The sequence below is a fragment of the Rhincodon typus genome, chromosome 13 (assembly GCF_021869965.1).
Source record: "Rhincodon typus isolate 14 chromosome 13, sRhiTyp1.1, whole genome shotgun sequence".
Taxonomy (NCBI): domain Eukaryota; kingdom Metazoa; phylum Chordata; class Chondrichthyes; order Orectolobiformes; family Rhincodontidae; genus Rhincodon; species Rhincodon typus.
In genome coordinates, this window is record NC_063344.1 from 56,868,202 (window position 1) to 56,891,287 (window position 23,086).

Here is a 23,086-nt window from a genome sequence, read left to right on the forward strand (position 1 = left end):
TTTCTGGAAGCTAGGCTGAACTTTTGTGATCTTTAACTAAAATGTGCTGTAACCTATCTGTAACCACCTTTAATATAGCTCTCATCTTTTCTGAATTATAGTAATGACACACATACTGTGGTTTTGTACAGCCAGCAAGCAATGCACTAAATTTTAATCTTGGCATCAGCCTTTACCAGCTAATTAGGCATTCACATCAGAGACTGAGTGAAAATTCCCAGGTCATTTCCATCCATTGTCAATAGTATTAAGCCTTGGTAAATAAAGTGTTAAAACTAGATCACACAAACAGAAAAATAAACCTCAGCAGGTCTGGCAGCATCTGTGAAGGAGTTACCAGACCCGAAACATTAACTCTGTTTTCTCCTTCACAGATGCTGCCAGACCTGCTGAGCTTTTCCAGCAACTTTGTTTTTGTTCCTGATTTACAGCATCCGCAGTTCTTTTGGTTTTTAGAAATATAAACCTACTGGATAAAACTACTCTCACAGCAACATAGAGAACACATGCAAGTTACAAACGGAGCATGCGTGCAGAACAAATATTTCAATTTAATCAAGAAAGGGTCCTTCTACTTCTACAGTTTTGGTTAAAACCTAAGCCAATAGATGGAGTGAATTTGCCTCAAAGGAATTTCACAGGGAGATTTCCACTGAATTGAAATACTGAAATAACCTATGTGGAAAACCCTGTCAGCTGTCACAGGAACTAAATCTGCTGAAGATCAAACTTGTTTTATCTTGCAGATGCAGCAAACACATCCGCCTCTGTTTATACAGCAAGTGAAGGGGCCCACATCACACGGAACTTTAGCTAACGTGTTTGGGCAGCGTCAAACAATAAAATGCCCTTTTCTTCGCACAATATATACAGATACAATGACATAAACCTTAAAGGTAGACTGTATAGGAAACAGACATGGCTATGTGGGGTAGTACAAGATGTAAGATCAGCCATGATCTTATCGATGAGTAGATCAGGCTCAAGGGCCTAGTGATCTACTCCCGTGTCTAAATTTGCAAATTCATAAGACTTGATGTTTTGAAGTTACTTTTAGTACTTGATCAATGGATGCTAAGTGGGGTAATGCCCCACTCAGAACCACATAACACATTAATTTCAATAAATGGCTACAAAAGAAAATAATAAACAAATGCGTGTACTCCGGGATTACATTGACACCAAGTCTGCGATCAGGCCTGGAAAGAACAAAATTCAGGGAAATGAAAAGCTCAATTGTGATTCCCATCAGCAACCACATCTGTCTTTCTATTTAGGCAGATCATTTCAATGAAAAAGTGCACGGTAATTCCATACTGTTCCATCAGTCATCTCAAACTACTAATTTTGTCCCCATGTTCATAATGCTATCTCTCTGGAGTTCACTTTTTAGTGACCGAAAGATTTTCAGCTTGTCTCCTGAACATAAAACTGGTGTTGCAAATTGGCAGTTCATTAGAGAAACAACACAATATTAATTTTCAACAAAATCTTAGGTTACCTACTCCTATCAACTAAAGTTGGCATTAGTGGTATTGTGTTGTGTAATCCTCTGTACATGCAGAACTTCTTGCAGATAGAAAATGGCACAACATCTAGGCAGCAACTATATGATATCCCAGCAAATTCAGAAAATAATCTTGAATAGTATTTTGGTTCAGGTAGGATGGTAAAATGGCATGGAGAAGTTGTAGGTATGAGAATAGCCCTCATAGCTGACAGATAATGAATCCCTTTAGTATAGAAATAAGTTGTCGGGGGCTGGGACGTGTGTGTGTTTATGTGTGAGAGAATGGGGGGGGGTTGCGAGAGAGAGTATGAGGATGAGTGTGTGTTTGTGAGAGACAGAAAAGGAGAGAGAGAGTGAGGGAGACTGTGTGTGTCTATATATTTGGGTAAGAAAGATTTAATCACAAACAGGACATTAATGAGTTGATTCATAGGAATGTAGGAATGGAGTAGACCATTCAGCCTGTTGTTCAATGAAGTCATGGCTGATTGAACACTTCAATGCATTTTACCCACCCCATCCCCACAAACCTGTTTGCCACTGGTAATCTGGAATCTATCAATCTCAACCTGAAACAGTCAAAGACTGAGCTCCATAGCCACCTGTAGTAGAGAATTCCAAAGGGTCAGAACCCTCAACGTAGAAAAAAAAATCTCTAATCTCAAATCTAATTGGCAAACGCTATTTTCAAATTATGCACCCTGGTTCTAGACTCTCCAACCAGGGGACACATCTGACTTGCATCTACCCTGTGTATTCCTTTAAGGATTTTATATGTTTCAATATGATCACCTCTCATGATTTAAAACTCTACAGAATACAGGCCTAAGTTGCCTAAGATTTCTTCACAGGAAAGTCCTGTTATCCTGGAAACAAATCCAGCGAACATTCAATCCACAACCTCTATGGCAAAAAATCTCTTTCCTGAGATCAGGAGTTTAAAACTGTACAGAATACTTTAGGTGTGGTCTAACCAAGCTCCTTTACAGTTGAAGCAAGATTTCACTACTCCTGTACTCAAATTCTCTTGCAATAAAGGCTAACAGACCATTAGTCTTTCTAATAGCCTGCTGCACTTGCAATGTTAGCCTTCAGTGACTTATTCTGAAGGACTCACTTTATTCTGCCAGCATTTTCTGTGCTTTTTGATTATGTATCAATAATGACAAGTCCAGAGTAATTATTGAAGAAGGATTGATAGGGGGCCAGGGAGAACAGAAAGCAAGTTCGTTGAGCATAGTATCAGGAAAACTCAATTACAACTTCCTAACTGCAGGTCTGTCTTTGGTTCACTGTACTTTTGATACATTATAGAAAAGAGGACTTTGGGACTAGAATTAATTGATATCTAATAACACAATGCCATTGCCTTTAATCAGTGCTTAATCATACCCTTGCCTGTGTTCTGTGAAAACACCATTTGAAAATCAAAATGTTTTTCTCCATTCAGTATTGTGACACCACATTGCTTCATTGTTGTTTGTTGGAACACTCATTATGGTTGCAAGTAAAATGGTCAGGGTGAAACAAGAAAGATTTTCTGTAAAAGCTGGGAAATTCTAGACTAAAAGGAATTTTAAGGACTCGCAATGAGATTTTCCACAATAGGACTGGATTCCCCAGGAGGAACATTCTTTTTATTAATTCACAGAATGTGGGCATCACTAGATAGGGATGGGTGATAAATGCTGGCCTAACTGCCCAGAGGGCAGTTGTGGGTCCAGAGTCACATTTAGGGTAAACTTCTTTCCCTAGAGTGCATTAGGGTTCTCCTGACAATTCACAACAGTTTCATGGTAATCATTAAACTCTTAATTCCATTCAAATTCCACCATCCGTAAGATTTGTACCCAGGTCCCCACAATATTACCTGGGTCTCTGGATTAATAGTCTAGTGATAATACCCCTTGGCCATTGCCCAGTGAAGTCCATTAAACAGCAGACCCAAAGGCTCAATATCAAATGGAAATTTGAATACAATTGTAACTGGGAAACCACCAAAGATCAGAAATAATAACCTCGTGCATGAAACCGAGAACTGCGAGATATTATACAACATTTCTAAATAAACCTGCAATTTGCACTCATCAGAATAAAAATTAATTGCATTGACTGAACGATTACAATGCCTTTTCTTTAAACTAGTATTAAACTTTTAATATCAGTAACCTGCACTCTCTTAACTATTTAATGTTTGTGACCATTGAATTTGCTAAATTTACAGACTTCCTTTAACATTCAGAAACAGAAGGCACCTTGATATGTTTTCATGTTGAATTCAGTCTGGTTTTGTGACAGGGAGTTTTTTTTTAATAGTTTTAAGGACTTTGGTGTCTGAAGGGGTAAGATTCTTGTTCAATACAGAGTAGATTTTGAAAAATTTTTAAGACTGAGTAAAGACTGAAGTGGACTGTTAATGTGTCAAAATATGAAAATATGTTTTTTTTTTCTCTTGAACCTCCAGCATTGATTTGTGAATTTATGGTTAGCAAACAGGAACTCCCCAGTAACTAAACATGATTTAAACAGCATCCAAACTGTGAAACCAGTGTTGAATGAAAGAATGTATCCCCACAGTAGCAGCAATTCGAGCGCATCAAAAGAGCAGACGCAATCAGGCAAATATTTGAATGGAACAGCAAATGGAAGCAGGAAGAGGTACCTACAAGAACCCAAGGAACAAGTTCAGAAAGGTTTCCTGGGGATGTTTGTGAACTGAACTCGCTGAGCAAGTGCAAGATACTGAATTGCTCTTATAAGAAAAAAATGCTTTTCTCCCCCGCAATTTGTAGAAACTTCCACAAATGAGAAAATATAGAACATGTAAAGAAAATGGAAAATTAGCCATCTCCTTTGGGCCAGCCAATTCGCTGGTCTAATTCTGCGCATTTCATTAAATATTTTCCATGCAATGCAGCATGTGAGATTTGATGTTTTACTATGTTCAAGAGCCATATGAATGCCTATGTGTCAGTGTTGCCTCCTGCAAACAACCACACAGCATTTTATCCAGTTGGGCCTTTATACTAGGTTTTTCAGCTCATTTGGCTGGGACTGTCTTCAGATAACGAGAGCAATTTTTTTGAAAAAAAAATCACAGTGTGAGACTACTAATAGGAAGAAAAGAACTTTACCAAGCCTTGATAAGGCACTGAATAATGGATGATTTATACTGGAAAGAAGATGACCCTGAAATGTTGACAAGAAGATAAAATGGGAGGAATTAGAAAAATAAGCAATAACTAAATGTGGACAAATGTAGCAATGGACATCTCATAGAAATCCATATACATAACACTGCATTTTAAGACATATTGCACAAACAGAGAGTTTTTTTTGATTTTGGATAAATTTCATTGCACACAGTAAGCATGTACTTCTTTTGTTCTGATATAAAATCTAGCATAATCTCTTCAACAAAAACAACAATATAAACAATTTATTTTCTCTACACATCTGACCGGGCAGTGGTCAGTCCTTAAAGTTGGTGTCTACTGGTCACCCTGACTGTCCAGCAGCTGAGCTAGCTTTGAATTTATGTCGGCAGGTCAGAAATGACAAGTTTGTCCATCTTGTTGCTGAGCTCTGGGGTGGATAGTTCATCTGATTCGTAATCTTCCTCAAATGAGCTGCAAAGAAGAAGCAAAAGAAACATTGTTCCTGAATCCAACCAAATCCTACTATTGTTTAAGTACTGTAATTGTTTGTCTGTCACCACAGAATAAATCAGTCAATTTTAATCCTACCCATCTGGTGAAAACTGAGCATCAAAACTGATGCAGCAACTTCAACTCCCCAATTCCAATCCTTTGCACAGGTCGCAAGTTTAATCTGCTCCTTTCACTTAAACGGTTGTGTATCTTTCAACCCAAAAGAGCTGGGAATGCTTAATTGTTGTGTAAATTATGGATTGGATATTTGGGGACTGAGGGAATTAATGGATATGGATTAGTGCATGAAGGTGGTGTGGAGAGGTAGATGATCAGCAGACTCAAAGGACCAAAAGGCCTGCTATTGCTCTTAATTAATTTGTTCTTATGATGCTTGCTGTAAGGTAGTAGGGTCCTCTTCCAAATATGAATGTCAAGCTCTGATCATATTAAATTTTAACATGAGGTCTGTGTCAGGAATCCACAATGGCTGTGCTGCCAAACCAACAAACCCTTCCCACTGAGAATCAGATGGGAGACTGATGTGCGCATGTGCAAGTCAGGCTCAGGATATAAAATCTCCAGACAGCCAGAGGTGTGATGTCAGCAGAACTCCCCCGGGAGTTAAAATCAGAGGTAGAATTCTGTCATAAAAGAAAAATGCATAGCCCTTGGACTTAACATGACGGTGGATCATTCACTAAGTGCTGTTAGGAGTGTGGTTTGGGGGGGCGTTCTGGAGAGGGGGGAAGAGGGTGGACAGTGACGTGTTGGAAGAAGGCCAAGAGATGATTCTCAAAGCTGTCTCTCAGCTAGATCTGGTCTCTTGATTTCCTTTCCCAAAGTTAAAACTTTCCCATACCGATTCACTAGTCAGCTACGGTGATTCCTTCCCATCCTACCTGGAACTGAAATAATTGCAACTCAAGCAGGACCTTAAGTGGACATTCATTGATAACCTGAAGGACCTCAATTGGCAGCCGGAACTAAATTTGAGCAAAGGTGGGAAGTTAAAGGGTTCTGGTCCACCACCATCTCACCTAATTAAAACACCTTACTGCCTCTAAGCCTAGAAAATTCTGTTCCTAATATCCTTTAAATTGCTGAGAGCTGGGCATCTTTAACATCTTGCGCACTTGCGCCCTTGCCCCCCCCCCAGGGTAGGCCATATTGGTGGAATGAATGGCCTTTCTCTTTGCTGTAAAATTCAATGACTTGCTTACTTCAGTTGGGCATTCAAGATTTCTCTACTCTACTGTATCCTTTCACCCCTCTCCTATCAAACTGGCAGTTTTACATAATTTTCACATTTTCTTGTCTGTGTGAAATGTACAAAATTTCACTTGACTGTTTGAAAAATTAGACTAATATGAGGACTGATTGAAAGAGATTACAATCTGCAGTAAGATTTAGACCATCTGTGCAGAAAATAACAACCACGAATGAGAAGAATTCAATGTATTTTTTTCCAATTGAGTAAAATAAAGTGTAAGAAACAACTTTAGCAATGTCACTATTTAATCAACAGGTGGCAGTACTCTGTGATGTTCTACTCACTGCTGTGACAAGCCTTTGCCACATTCTGATTAGTCACACATATAATGCATTGTATATGAGCGGAGAAATGTGCTCATCTCCGATAGTCTTATCTGATACTCTTAGTCTTTGAAATGGTGATTCAAACTTCTATACTTTATACTGACTTTCCTAGATTTGTCAAATATAAGTGTTGCAAGTGGCTACAACATATAAACTAACAGTAGATGGTGCCACTGTTTGGTTGAAACACTAATACACACAGGGCTAAGTTTGAGCAAAACAACCTTGTAGTTTGATTCTACGTCACCTCTGATAGTACTAGCTAGCAGCTATAGGTACAGTACGCGGGCAGGTTAATCACCGCCAAGGTGCTACTTTTAGCACCACATTGTTTATAAATGGTCTATATATAAGCCATTAGATTGGTTCTGATAGCACCATTTTGAAGAGGCTTAATATGACATTGTGCTATCAGCCCCCTCTGTCCGCTTGCACGTATAATAATTCATCACCCCTGAGCCCAAGGTCTGAGTTTTTCTAAGCAAGGGCTGCATTTTTCATCCAAGTGATCATTGCTGCAACGTGTGGTCATTCCTCTTCAGCTTTCCACCTAAAGCACAGAAGCTTAGTTGGACAATATGTCAAGGAGCTGAACAATCACGGGTGACAATAACTGCTACTTTGTCGTGATTACAATTCTTTCCAATTGAGCTCATTTCATCTAATTTCGTCCTCATTTGTCCTGTGCATTCTACGTTTAAACCCTCAAAGTGCCAGCAGAGTATTGGACCGTGGCTAATCCTCTTCTCACTTGAGTTCCAACCAAGCAACAGTCTTTGCACAAGACTCACTAAATGCTAATACTTGCTGTTCTTCCCCAAATAATGGTACTGAAGCCATCATTGGTGACATTAATGCACAAACAAACAGTAACCTGAGATCTTCTTGACCTATCAATCTGTTATACAGGAGGCAGCTCACTGAGCCATCAATGTGTCAAAAGTACATCCTTTTAACAGATTAATGTTAGTGCTGCTATAGATTTTGCAGACAGTAACATGTAGATCACATTATCTATTCTACCTTGATTAATCATGTTTGGATTCATTCCCTGGCCAATAAAAAAAACGTTCACTTACAGAGCACTGAAACTGAGAAATTATTTTCTCATTTCTTTAGGTAATACACTTCATTCTCAAAAAATGATGAATTCACCACATAAATAGATATTGAATGAGGTCTTACTGATGGCCATGCTAAATTAGAGGTGAGAATTCACTTAAATAAAATTAAAATAACATGACATCACTTTCAGCTTAATTGACATAAAATACAGGCTCTGAAGATTGTCAGAGGTTCTACATCTCCCTTGCACTGGAATGTTCCTGTGCAAGCAATGTAAACGGCCACCTGCACTATTTCCAAGGGATTTCACTGTTCTGCCAGCCAAGCTATGGGAGTGTACCAGCAAAATTCACACAGATTATCAAGGGCCTGATCAGATTTCCTTTCATAGAGCTTCCTTGCGAGGTACCAATGTCCTTGGTATTTGATGCGACCAAGGTTCTGTGTCAATCGCTGCAGTCAGGAAATATAACTAATCTAAGACCTGAAAACTAATGTGCTGTGGTTATTGTTGAATTATTATCAACCAGCTTCATTATGTGAAAAATAGAATTATCAACTCCACTTTGAAGCCACTTACCCTTCCTGTAACTGCTCATTGGCTGATTCCTCAGCAACCAAAATCTCATATTCTTCAGCTGCATACTTGTCCCAGTCGGAAGGTTCCGGACCATCACTCTCAATATCCTCCAAGACACAAAAGGTAATAGTCAGTAAAAATGTACCAAATTCATTCTTTAAATTTAAAAAATTCTTTAAAATTAAAAAAATATATATTTTAAAACGGATTCCTTGTCAAAACATACAAAGCTCAAGATTCTCACGATGCAAGTAGGCCTCAAATTACTGAAGTATTAGTCCCACTAAAATTTCAACCAGCTTTTATTTGAAACATTCAGTTAGGGGAAAAAAAAACATGCACACTTTAATCAATGTAGTGGTATAAATTTGTAGCAGAAGCTGGGCACTATTACTTGGGTCACCTGTTGCACACCTTGCCCTAATGTTAGTGGGTTCAATATCAGACATGATGTTTAACTGGTGACCCACTGCTGTACATTTATCATGCATAACAAGTATAAACCCCTGTGAATAAAAGAGAGTTTTGAATGTGTAATATTCATGTCTTTATTCATCCTTTCTTTGTGTCAACAGGAGTATTGATTGACTCACATAAAAACTTTCCACAATAGAAAAGGATGATTTAGTTGCATAAAATTGTTAACCAAATTGCTAAACAAGTTTAACCAAACCAAACCAAACATGTTAAAAACATGGTGGTGCAGGAGATTCCACATAATATTAGTTATGTTCCATCTGTATTCTTTATTTTTACCCTTTCAAATTATGGCAGAGTATAGCTTTAACAGTTGAAACCTCTCTCCATAATAGTAGAATATTATAATAAATGTTAGATATTTGATTTTGCAATTACTTTTTAAAAGTAAAACCCACACACTCCATCACATCAGATGACACATTCAGATCAAATGCAGCCTTGGCATTTTGCTTCATTAACTCTGTCTTAAACTTAAAGTAATTGCTTCTGGTCCTGTGCTGTTAAATGGCAATATTTATCTGCTCCATTTATAATACCTTCTGTACAGCAAATGGATCCCTCTGCTCATGGTCCAGGTATTTCTCCAAGTTGAAGCAGGTGTCATAAAAAATATGAGCCATTCTGCATCTCTTTAGATCCCGCATGGTTATTTTACCTGGAATGAAGAACAACAATAAAAATAAGTGCAGACAAGAACTAAAATCTCAAATACAACGTAATAGGCAAAATATTTGCTGCCGCTGTCACACTTTGTGCTGCCTTTTTGAACCTGCTATTCGGAAATTTGCCAACAAACTGGGTTGGCTGAAGATATGAATTTTGTGTGTCTGTATTCAGTTGAGATAGTGGGAGGACTGAGCAGGAAAATGTCCTTTTTCATGTGTGAACCCTGACAGAAAATGTCTGTAGGCTAATGAACTAAGATATCTACCTCAGCAAAGCCCAATTTAGCCTCATTCACATACTCACCTCTGCTGTAGCTGGTCTTTGTATAGTCATTCTGGAATAGGAACCATGTTGGTTTTCTAATGCAAGCAAGACATCAATCACCTCAGTTTTTCTGTTTCCCTCAATTTTAAGCGACCTCCTGTAGCATTCCACTTCTTAAAAAGTTGAACCCTAACATTAAAATTGTTGAGAAGGGTGTGTTGCTTTTATTTGGTGACCAACTTCAACAAAACAGTGGGTGAATGCCCACTCTCTGGCACTTTCTCCTGCTCCAGGCAATGACCCTACTAGTGAATACTTAACCTATTCTAGAGATCTTCCCTCCAGAGCCTACTAAATCATATTCCCCAGATCCAAACAACATACTGTTACCTCCTTCACAAGAATCTAAAATAGGACTTGCCTAGTAAATCCATTGTTTCAGCAGTTTTTTGCTCTCAACCTGAACTGAAAACCTCATCAACGTTACTTCCATTTTCCACCTTGCCTCACCTTCACATAGTTGTCTTCTCTTCCTCAACCTCTCTGCCTCTTCCATTTATTGTTTTAAGTGATGGAACAGCATCCACAGTGTGTAAGCCCAATGATTCTCACAGCTACCATAACTATATTTTCTCATATTCCACTTCTGTTCCGTTTTGCCGGTTTCTCCCGTTCTGTTGCAACTATTTGTAGAATTCCATCGAAGACTGGCATTTCCAAAATGTTTTCATTCGCCTCATTGAGGATATCTCCACCCCATCTCACCACAGTGGTTGACAGGTCCCTCTACTATGTCCATTCCATTATGTGCAATTATACACATATCCAATGTTCTCCCTCCCTGAGTCAAATTAAGGTTTCCCTTTTCCTCACCTTCCACACCAACAGCCTATTTGTTCAACAGGCTTAGTTCCACCGAACACGTTGTTCCCCTTTCCTCTTCTTTCAGCATTCCAAAGGGACTATTTCCGCCATGAAACCCTGATTTACTCCTGAATGACTGCCCATTCCCACTGTTTCTTTCCATGCAAACACAAGACATGCAACAGTTGTCCTCATACTTCATTTTCTTCTCATCATCCAGGGTCCTAAACATTCTTCCATGTGGAATCAAAATATATTTGTACTTTCCCAATACAGTATAATGTACTTTTTATTCATGACCTAAGATTGAGTGACCACTTCTGTTCAGTCTGTAGGCATGACCCCAAGCTTCTATCCATCTGTCACATTTAGTCTCCGCCCTACTCCTACAATGATCTCCTTGTCCTCTGCATTTTCCAATGTTCCAAACATGCGCAATGTGAACTTGAAGAGCAGAATCTCATCTTTCAAGTCGGCATTTCACAGCCTCTGGACTCAACGTTTAATTCAACAGTTTCAGATCATAACCATAACTCCATTCTTTAGCCACTGCTATTGTTGGTGATTTCGTTATTAATGGAATTTCAAAAATTGGGATCAAGAATACTTTTGCTTGCTGTGCTACCGCCAAACTTCTCCTTACTTTCATAATACCTGTTGCTACCGTGGTGGAATGGTTACATTAATGGGAACACCATTACCTGCAGGTTCCCCTCCAAGCCACTTACCACCCAGACTTGGAAAGATTACAACTGTTCCTTCACCGTTGCTCGGTCAAAATCTACCCACACCAAATATCAGCAGTTCAAGGTGGCAACTCACATCACCTTGTTAATGACAAATAGGGATAGAAATAGATGCTGGTCAGCCAGCGATGTCTCGTGAATGAATAAAAAATATGGAACGGCAACTCCACTGGTAGTAAGTTTAAATGCTACGAATTAATGAAATTTTATTGTTGAATATATCTATTTTTTAAAGAATTGATTACAAAAGATGTTGGATTATTGTTAAAATTCAATCGGTTACAAATATCTTTGAGGGAAAGGAAATCATGATCTAGTCTAGCATATTGCACAATCAGAATTTATAGAATTGTTATAGTGCAGAAGGAAGCCATTTAGCCCATTATGTATGTACTGGCTCTCTGAACATTTTAACTTAGTGCCAATTTCCTGCCTTTTCCCATAACCCTGCACTTTGTCTCTATTGAAATAATCATCACATGCCCTCTTAAATGCCTCAACTGAACTTCCTCCACCACACTTCCAGTAGTGTAATCCATACAGAGGGTGGTGGTTGATGGGAAATGTTCATCCTGGAGTTCTGTTACTAGTGGTGTACCTCAAGGATCTGTTTTGGGGCCACTGCTGTTTGTCATTTTTATAAATGACCTGGATGAGGGCGTAGAAGGATGGGTTAGTAAATTTGCGGATGACACCAAAGTCGGTGGAGTTGTGGATAGTGCGGAAGGATGCTGCAGGTTACAGAGGGACATAGATAAGCTGCAGAGCTGGGCTGAGAGGTGGCAAATGGAGTTTAATGTGGAAAAGTGTGAGGTGACTCACTTTGGAAGGAGTAACAGGAATACAGTGTACTGGGCTAATGGTAAGATTCTTGGTAGTGTGGATGAGCAGAGAGATCTCGGTGTCCATGTGCATAGATCACTGAAAGTTGCCAGCCAGGTTGATAGCGTTGTTAAGAAGGTGTACGATATGTTAGGTTTTATTGGTAGAGGGATTGAGTTTCGGAGCCATGAGGTCATGTTGCAGCTGTACAAAATCCTGTGCGGCCGCACTTGGAGTATTGCGTACAGTTCTGGTCACCGCATTATAGGAAGGATGTGGAAGCATTGGAAAGGGTGCAGAGGAGATTTACCAGGATGTTGCCTGGTATGGAGGGAAGGTCTTATGAGGAAAGGCTGAGGGACTTGAGGCTGTTTTCGTTAGAGAGAAGAAGGTTAAGAGGTGACTTAATAGAGACATACAAGATGATCAGAGGATTAGATAGGGTGGACAGTGGGAGCCTTTTTCCTAGGATGGTGATGGCCAGCACGAGGGGACATAGCTTTAAATTGAGGGGTGATAGATATAGGACAGATGTCAGAGGTAGGTTCTTTACTCAGAGAGTGGTAAGGGCGTGGAATGCCCTGCCTGCAAAAGTAGCAGACTCGCCAACTTTAAGGGCATTTAAATGGTCATTGGATAAACATATGGATGATAATGGAATAGTTTAGGTTAGATGGGCTTCAGATTAGTTTCACAGGTCGGCGCAACATCGAGGGCCGAAGGGCCTGTACTGCGCTGTAATGTTCTATGTTCTATACCATAACGACCTGCTATATGAAAAAGTCTTTTTTTCTCAATTTGCTCTTGCTTCTTTTGCAAAACACTGTAAAATTGTGTCCCATGGTTTTAAATCCCTTTAAGACCATGAACAGTTTCTGCCAACCATTCTCCCTCATGGTTTTGAAGACTTCTTTCAAATCTCCTGTTAGCCTTCACTTCTCTAAGGTAACTAGTCATAACTGCTCCAATCCTTCATCATAGCTAAAGTGCCTCATTCCGGGCACCATTCTTTTAAACCTCTTCTGCACTCTTTCCAAAACATTCACATCATTCCTATAGAGTGGTGCCCAGACTGTACACAATACACTAACTGAGATCTAACCAGTCTTGCATAAGTTCACCATAAACTCCCCTCTCTTGTAGACTATGCCCCTATTGAAGAAGCTTATAATACTGTATGTTTTGTTAATAGATCTCAACCTGTCCTGGCAACTTTAATGACTTCTATACAGATACATGCAGGTTTCCTTACTTCTGCATACCTTTAGAATAGAATCCTTTACTCTGGCTCCATGTCCTTTGTATCAAAGTGTATCATCTCAAATGTCTCCACGTCATCTGCTTCTCGTTTACCCTCTCCACAATATGTCAATATCTTTTTACACCATCCTCCTCAGAGTTTACAATTCTCATAAGTTTTGTGCTGTTCACAACTTAGATCCAGATCACTTACATAAATCAGGAAAAGCAAGGGTCCCATACTGATCCCTGGGAACTCTATATAAACCTCTTTTGGCCTGAAAAGTATCAGTAACTATTACTCTGATTCTTAGCCCTCATCCAATTTGTAGCTATGTTGCTACTGCCACTTTTATTCAATGATCTATAACTTTCTCACAAGTCTGTTGGGTAGCATTGTATCAAATGCCTTTTGGAAGCCCACATGCACCATGTCAATAGCCTCCTTTTCATCAACGCTCTCTGTTACCTCTTCAAGAAACTCCAGCAAGTTAGTTAGACTTGATTTTTTCTTAACAAATCCATACTGACTTTGTTGAATCAGTCCATAATTCTCCAAGTGATTATTAATTCTATTGCAAATAATTATTTTTAGAAACTTCCCACCAAAGTGAAAGGGATTGGTCTATAATTCTTGGATCTATTTTACAACCTTTTTTGAACAAGGGCGTAATGTTTGCAATTCTCCAGTTCTCTGGCACTACTCCCAAATCCAAAGAAGATTGAAATGTTATAGCCAGTGCTTCTGCAATTTCAACTTAGATTTCCTTCAATCTTTTTTTAATGCATTTCACCTGGTTCCAGTACCTTATCAACTTTAAGTACCAACAGCTTATAAAATATTTCCACCCCATCAATTTTGAACTCTTCAACTCTTCTGCCTCATAGGTAAAGATAGGTGCAATTTTTTTTTGCAAAAAATATGCTTTATTCATAAAATACGTTTATCTTCATTTACATGTATGAAAGCAGTTCTGTACAGTCTTTGCGTAACAAGAAAAGCAAACATTGTAATTCCCTGCCTTTGCAAAAAACAACGGTATTTCTTACTCACACAGGACACTTACATACATTGAGGCAACGAGTGGGTCCGATAACTGAACAGACCCTTGTTATACTTCAGCAGAAATAACTCGACTGTGTCTCTTGTCACTAAATGTAAATCCCCACTTCAACCCCTATAAGGCTCTATTTCTTCTTTGACTACCCCTTTTACTATTAATGTGCTTTTAGAAGACAAGTGGCACCAGTGCATACCACATGGTTGATGCCCTTGCTAGTGTTGCCTACATCTGGGATAGAGAAAAAATGTTTGTATGCCTACCCTCCATCTTTCGAAAGCACTGACTCATGACATTTGGTCTCACATCCTCATTTACCTCATCAAAGCAGCCATTCTTCAATTATGTGTCTACACAATTAGCATGAACCATGGGAAGGGGCAGGGGTGGAGTGGGAGAATCTAAGACAAATGGTTGCACCTGCATGTGATTTTGAATCTTCAGTGTATGAGCTTTCTGGCAATCATTAACTTATTTTTAAAACACTATTCCAGAAGCTGAGTGCTCTTGACAACTCTGTGAAAAGGTAACACACTCTTTTTAAAGGCAAGAAGTAAAGAAAAGTTAAAAGCAGATTGGCTACAAGGCATTTAACTCAAAAATCAAGGTGAGGGATGGTATCTTCAAATGTTGATGTACTTTCAACATATTCTCATCTCTGCTATTTTTAGGATAGGGCAGTGACCTGTTTGCTTTAAAATAGCAGAGACAGAGAAAGAGGGAGAAGTGCTATATTTTATATTAGCAGGGAGAAGTGTGACACACAGGTACTACTTCTTAAAATAACAGGGAGCAAGTTGTATGATACAGGGTGCTAATTGTTCACAGTCATTTCCAGGTTAGTTATTATGTAGTCTCACATGAAATTATTCATATTTACATCATTCCATATGGAGACAGACATCAATAGGGAGCACATCATGAAAATTGTGTACCTACAATCCATGATTTTTGGCCATTAATTTTGTGACATCGCTTCCTTGTTATGCTCCTTCCTGCTGGAGGAATTGAATTTGAGAATCACTTCAGTCGAGTTTTACTCCATTTATTTACCTTCACATTCCGGTTTCACTAAATCCAGCAATTGACAGAGGAGATCATGGAATGGCAATGGTTCAATGCCCATTCCCTCCATGCGTTCACATTGCTCTTCATAGAAGTACTCAAGCTCATACATAGAAACTATGCCATCTCCATCAATGTCCATGGCTCGAAACCAGTATTCCATGCTAAAGAAAGGAATCAAATGCTTATTACTTCACAAAATTACTGTCCGTGAAATATGATTAAAAGGATACCTTACCAATAATTAACAAAAAGACACTTTCACCTTGTGTGGATCATAATCATATATTCATCCTGCACTTTAAACCTCGAACAAGAGAATCGGATTGCAATTTGGTATGCTTTAATCTTTAGTGAATCTTATTTTCTTCACCTCCCCAACCTCCACCTCCACACAGAGTTCTTTGCGCATTTTGTACTAGTTACTCTTTTAGAAAATAAATGACTAGATGTATGGCTAAGATGTCCATGGCCTCTTGGTGACCTAAGATAATGTGCTGTAATAAATCACCCTGTGTCATTTTCTAGTGAACTAAGGGCACTTATAATGTAACCTTCATTTATTGTTTGATTGAATCTTGTAAAGCAAACAGAGATCACTTACGTTAAGGTAATCAGGTATTAGGAAAAGATACTGTACTTTACCTGATATAATCCTATATGCAAACTCTCAAAATGAGAACCATAAACATAAATGATTTGTCATTGCAGAACAAGAACACTGTTTTCCTTCAAAATGATCCCTGTTGCAGTCACTGACTTTTATAACACACAGTTATAATGAAATCTTCAATTGACTAAAGAAAATAAAGTTTCCAGGTTTGCTATATCTGCCACACAAATGAAATCTTCTTCCGCATTGGCCATTAGTCAGGCAGTGAAGAGAAGTACCTTAGTGAAAATATTTTATTTTACATTTTTGAGCTAAACAAATCTACTCTTCTTTCTCTTTCCACCGCCTCTTTCCCACATTCGGAACAGTTTCTGGCACTCAATGAGGAACTACCAGCACCTTCACTAGCCGTGGGTACCAAAACTTGTGTGGTGTTACAACAATATCCTCATACAAAGAGCTCACTTACCCTCACACATGATGTATAACGAGGGTAAATCTAGGAGGAGGAAGGTGGCTTCTACAGAAATGCAGCTGTCCAGTCCTGAAAGGGTTTTCTCAGGTATTGCTACAGAGCAGGAGTAAAGTTCTCTGACTGCATGTATAAAGTAACTAAGGGAGTCAAACCTCCATTCACAATCTCATTGGAGTCCTTACCTGGTGGGATTCTTCTTATCTTCTTCAGAAAGCAGAAACCAGACAAAATCAGCATAGCTCATCCGACCTTCTTTCTGCACACAGTTACCCCTGAAATTGGAGATGTTGTATTTACTAGGCCAGAGCAGCAAATACTTGCCAAATTCTTCTTCAAAATGACATGTTCAAAATGGGTTTAACAAAAAACGCTAAGCTCTTCAATGCATGCAAATGTATTTGAAAGTCATGATTCCTAACTAGTCATCAGACCCATAAACCCTGCCTCCATTACAGCTGAGGCTGGACAGCAAGACCATGTGGACACACTTATTGACAGACAAATTGACATCTTTCCCATGCAATCAATGTTTCCTATTTCTATTTATAATTGGAGCATTGATGAAGGTCATCACTTTAAGTGAGAGGCAGTGGTACAATTTGATTTCCTTCTTCAGGGATACAATTGATATTGCGGTGGCATGTAGTACAATAATGTAGAGAAGGCAAAGCCCCTGCATAGTACATCCTGATATGAAGTCCTCATATAAATTAGTGTAACTGTAATGCGTAAGGTTACTGCATATATTACAAACTTATTTATGTAAACAATCTTTGTCCATTATTTTAACTGATGCCCCTGTTAAAATGACCACATAACAAATAGGAGCATGAGTAGGTCCTTCAGCCATTTAGCAGAGTCAGGACTGAGCTTCAACCTGACTTCACCATCCCAGACAATCCCATCGTCCCTTAATTCCCTTAGCATGCAAAGATTTACCAAGCTCTGCCTTGAATATGTTCAACGGCTAAATATCCCCAGCTCTGTGGGATACAGGATTCCAAAAATTCACAATCCTTTGAGTGGACAAATTTTACATTAACTCAGTCCAAATGACCAATTTATTATTCTGAGATTGCAACCCTTAGTTCTAAACTCCCTAGTCAGGGAAACCTCCTTCCAGCATCTACTGAAGCCCTTTAGGCAGTTCATATCCTCTCAATGAGGTTCGTTCTTTTCTCGGAATGCAATTCCAGTTTATTCAATGTCTCCTGATCAGACATCCCCTTATCCCAGGAATCAGTCTAATGAGTCCTTGTTGCAATCCTCCATTGGTGGTATGTCCTTCCTTTGGTAAATAAAAGGTTTAATAGCTCCCTTCAAAGGGAGACAGAGCAGTTTCCCCTAAATATGTGAAGCATATTTGCATGCGAATGTGACAAAGTGCTGCATCACCCCAGAAATCTTTCTACTTCTCATCAGTTTTCTGGAAAACATTTTTCAGTTTTATAAAAATGAACATATTTATGTACCTTGTGACTGCTCCAGAGAATATCCTTTCAATAATTCTATTCGAGATAGCTGTGGAGAAAGAAATACAGCAAACCATGGAACATTTCATTTTCCAAATATGACTCTGTATGTGATGATGGATATTAAATAATGAGGCTCTTCACACAGGCTGAGGGGTTGAAAAAACATCATATCATGACAGAGATAGCAAGAATTGCAGATGCTGTAGTCAGAGATAACAAAGTGTGGAGCTGGAGGAACAAAGCAAGCCAGGCAGCATCAGAGGAACAGGAAAGCTGATGTTTCGGGTCGGGACCTTTCTTCAGACACCATGCCACTCAGCGGCTTCCTGGGTATTGGAAGCTGGAGGAGAGATCCTACAGAAAAGTTATATCTAAAATACAAATTTTGTCCAGATAGAAGGGAAGGGCCATGTTATTTGGGTAGCGAGGGAAGGGGAGCAAGGTTAAAATCACCCCATATCTTACATACATTTTTGACATAAATAGATACATGAAAAGGATCATACCACCTGATAGGAAGTTACATTATAAACAAACAGCATAATGGTTAAATAGGGACTATCTGATAAATAGAGAAAGCTAGCAGGAAGCTAGAGTAAAATCTGTTCAGTCTCTTCAAGTGTCAACTGATAACACAAGAAAGAACAGAAGGTAACAATTTTTTTTTATAATTATTTGTTTATAGGATGTGGTCATTACAGACTGAGCCAGCATTGATTGTACAGTAATAATTGCTTTCTTGAACTACTGTAGTCCACAGGGCGTAGGTATACCTATAGTGACATGAGCATGGAGTTCCAGGATTTTGAACCAATGACACTGAAGGAATGGTGATATATCTCCAAGTCAGGATGGTGTGTGGTTTAGAGGGGAACCTGCATGTGGTGGTCTTCCCATGTGTCTGCTCCTTTGTCTTTCTAGTTGGTGTGGTCATGGAACTGGAAGATGCTAAGGAGCCTGGGTGAGTTACTGTAGTGCATCTTGTAAATGGTGCAGACTGTTGCCACTGCGTCATTCGTCAAGGGAGTGAATTTTTAAGCTCACTCACTTTTGAACTCCTCATTTTTGCCTTGTAGATGGAGGATAGACATGAGGGAGACAGGAGGTGAGTTACTTGCTGCATGTCCCGGATTAGCAGGAGTGTTCCTGTGGGCTGCACAAAGAAATGTTTATTCTTGTCTTTGATAACAAAGTGTGGAGCTGGTGGAACACAGCAGGCCAGGCAGCATCAGAGGAATAGGAAAGCTTTCTTCAGAAAAAATCTGAAGAAGGGTTCCGACCTAAAATGTCAGCTTTCCTGCTCCTCTGACGCTGCCTGGCCTGCTGTATTCCTCCAGCTCCACACTGACTCCAGCATCTTCAGTTCTTGCTATCTTCATTCTTGTCTTTCCTGGGCATCCCTTCCACTTCCTCCAAGATCCATCTTGGCCTTAACACAATCCACTTGCTTGACTTCCTAAGATCAATTCAGCAGATCTCCTCAATACCGTCCTCACCTGACACCTGCCTGTCAGCCTCACAGCTTTAGCAGCAGCTTTGGGCAGGAAACCTGCCCAGTATGCTTAAACAAGGCACATGAAAATTGCTCTTTACAGTCCCACGAACACCCCTGGTTGAAATAGGAATAATTTCTTTGTAACCAAATAAGAGAATGAAGCCATGCTGAGATAATGAACAAAAAATAGAATTTGTCTAATACAAGAGTTATTGTCAACAATTGCTAGCTGGAGGCAGGATCAAGGTTAGCTGTCTTATGTCTCCTGGCTGAAGACTATGAAACAATGAGCCATTCAGCCCATCGAGTTTGCTTTGTCATTCAATGAGATCATGACTGAGCTGTTAATCTTCAAATCCATTTTCCTGTCATTTCCTTATGACCCTTGATTCCCTTTCTGATTAAAAATCTGTCAATATCAACCTTGAATATACTTAATGATTCAGTCTTGACAACCCTCTGCAGTAAAGAATTCCACAAATTCACTATGTTGTGACAGACGAAATTCCTCCTCATCTCCGTTTTAAGTTTGCAACCCCTTATTCTGAGATTATGCCATCTAGTCCTAGACTCTCCCAAAAGGGGAAACAACTTTCTACATCTACCCTGTAAAGTCCTCTAAGAATTTTTCAATAAGGTCGACTCTCATTCTTCTAAAGTCCCAACCAGTTAGGCACAATTACCCCTTCATGAAGCTGACTCTGCTTTACCATATCATGCATTTTGTAATGGTCTGCTATTACATTCTTTATAATAGACTGCAACATTTTCTCAACAACAGATGTTAAGCTAACAAGCCCATAGGTAACAGTTTTTTTTAAATCTCGTTCCCTTTTTAAATCGAGGTGTTACATCAGCAGTTTTCCAATCCTCTGGAATTTTTCCAGAATCTAAGGAATCTGAAAGATTACTATCAGACTATCCACTATCTCCATAGCAACTTTGTTTCATATCCCAAGATGCATGCCATCAGGTCCAGGGGATTTATCAATATTTAGCACCACTCGTTTCCCTAGTACTTTTTCTCTAGTGATAGTTATTGTATTTACTTCCTATCCTTCTTTTGCCCCTTGATTATTTCGTAATGCTGTTTAATATCTTCTACTGGGAAGACTGATGGCAAAGTACTTATTCAACTCCTCTGCCATTTCCTGGTCCTCCATTTCTACAGCCTTGTTCTCTAAGGGGCCTATGTTCACGTTGGCTTCCCTCTTCCTTTTTATATATTGAAAGAAGCTCTTGCTGTCCATCTTGATATTACTTGCAAATTTTGGCACATTGGCATTTACTGGCTGGACTCAGACATAAAGAATGATCCTAAGTGACATTCTGATTGGTTGTGTTTATGAGTGTAACCTCATATGAACACAACTCTAAATCTCCATGTTGGGTGCAGAGAAAAGGTGAGCCAAATAAATTAAAAAATGAAAATTGCAATACTTAACTGAATCAGTTAAAATATTTCTCAATGAGTTTTAAAAGAAACATAGGATAATAATAATATAGTAACATAATAATATGCATAACATTATTACAAGAAAAGTAAAATTTACAAAAGACATATTGGCATGTCATTTTTAGAGTAACTCACCATGGTCATTGTGTCTGGCCAAATCCTTCTGGTCAATGAAGAGGTCGTGGTCAGTGTCTAGTTCCCAGAACTTACAGTAAATAACATAGAAATGCTCATAGGAGAAGTAGTCTGTAATTTGGTTTATATCATCTTCTTCCTCCAAAAGGGCGAGGGTCTGAGCAAATCAAGAAGTGATGATTAACAATTGCTAGAAAGTAGAAGGCACCTCATGGTAGCACCAAAGGCAAGATTAGTGACAGAATCACATCAGTAGTCCAGCAAGGCCTATCTTGATATCAGGAGGAAATCGTTATGTCTTTTAGGCATCTTGCCATGTTTGGCACTGTGCAGTGGTGCATTACCAATTAAGGAGGATTATAGCTTGTTAAACACCTTAGTAATACTGAACTCACCTTGCTAACTTTCAGCTTTCTATCTTACCAAACACACTGAACAAGCTAGATGTTGGAAATTCTTTACATGGAAGTCAATGAAGGTACCTGGCAACTTCAGCTCACCAAAGGACATCCACATTGACCTCCAGGTACCAACAACTCATGGCATGTCCATGGGATAATGGCATCTAATAAATGTTAGACTCTAACAACCCTCACTGTACACTTCCAAACAATTTACATTATACATCTGCACTTCAATGCTACACTAGGGAGTACACTGGCAACTATTACAGTGAGGCAGCAAAGACACTGTACACATAGGGATGTACACCCAGCTCTTACATTGGACCAGGTTGAATCCGAATTGAGCAGGGTATTCGCTTGCTCATTTAGCACTCACTTTCTCTGAGCCTACCTGGATACTCACAGCATTCCCTGTCTTGCCTTTTTGCATTTTGCCCCTCAGCCAGAAAAGTCAGGCTCATAGTCCTACTGTATTGCTGTGCCTTTTAGGGCAGACTCAAAGCCAGGAAGCTTGTCATGATTGTCAGTAGTTCTCAGTTAAGTGAAGGGAGATGGTCTTTGATCAAGGAACAGTAAGTCAAGGGAAGCCCCTGATATCATTCCAGGGGCTTGGCCATGGTCAGTCATTCAGGGCAGTTAGAGTCAGGATGTTCTCCACATAAGGGGATTGGAGCTAAATATTAGGCAGCCTACCACTTATTCTGACTTTATCTGCCCATTGTGGGTTGTTTTCCTCTTGGAATGAGATAAAAGCAAGTGAACGTGGGTAACAAAGTTATCACTGTTGGGTCAGATAGGTAGATGTACTGAGCACGTGAGTAGTCAGCACAGAGAGCATGAGGGTTTGTTATGTTGGGGCTGAGATGGGTGACAGCGAGTGAGGGAAGATATTGCAGGCAGTAGTGACAGTAGGAGAATGAGGTGGTTATAGTAGCAGAGATCGAGTGACAGTGTAAGGTATAAGAGAGAAGATGAGGTGGGACTTACATTGGCAGAGTGGAGAAGGTCATTCTCTTCCTTCGTATGTTGCTGTGCATTCTTCCAGCTGACTGAAACTGCACTGACAAGAGTGGCAAATTCAAACCAGGCTACGCAGTCTGGTGTCACAGCCTCCACTGCTGGTTCTGGCAGGAAGAGGACAGCTCTCCTGTGTACCACTCCATTCAGTAGGACCTCCAGGTCCCTTTCCACAAAATGGTGTGCCAAATTTCCCTTCTTAGCGTCATCTGAGGCAAATTTCACGCAAGGCAACTCCTGACTGACAATAGATAGAGATAACAAGGTGTAGAGCTGGATGAACACAGCAGGCCAAGCAGCATCAGAAGAGCAGGAAAGCTGACAAAAATTTTCTGAAGAAGGGTCTAGACCTGAAACGTCAGCCTTCCTGCTCCTCTGATGCTGCTTGGCCTGCTGTGTTCATCG

At 39.5% G+C, this 23,086-nt stretch overlaps 1 protein-coding gene across 3 annotated transcripts in view; it reads right to left on the minus strand.

Annotated features, from left to right (window-relative positions):
• Positions 1 to 392: 392 nt before the first annotated feature.
• Positions 393 to 23,086, minus strand: part of ppp2r3a (protein phosphatase 2, regulatory subunit B'', alpha) — a 303,231-nt gene continuing 280,537 nt past the window's right edge. For all 3 annotated transcript variants that reach the window (XM_048604830.1, XM_048604829.1, XM_048604831.1), the window contains 7 exons: positions 21,261 to 21,417; positions 18,172 to 18,220; positions 16,882 to 16,971; positions 15,600 to 15,775; positions 9,421 to 9,539; positions 8,405 to 8,511; positions 393 to 5,139 (listed from right to left, as the gene is read on the minus strand). In XM_048604830.1, coding sequence (XP_048460787.1) covers positions 5,046 to 5,139; positions 8,405 to 8,511; positions 9,421 to 9,539; positions 15,600 to 15,775; positions 16,882 to 16,971; positions 18,172 to 18,220; positions 21,261 to 21,417 — 792 coding nt within the window. In that variant the 3' untranslated portion in view covers positions 393 to 5,045. The remainder of the gene's footprint in view (positions 5,140 to 8,404; positions 8,512 to 9,420; positions 9,540 to 15,599; positions 15,776 to 16,881; positions 16,972 to 18,171; positions 18,221 to 21,260; positions 21,418 to 23,086) is intronic.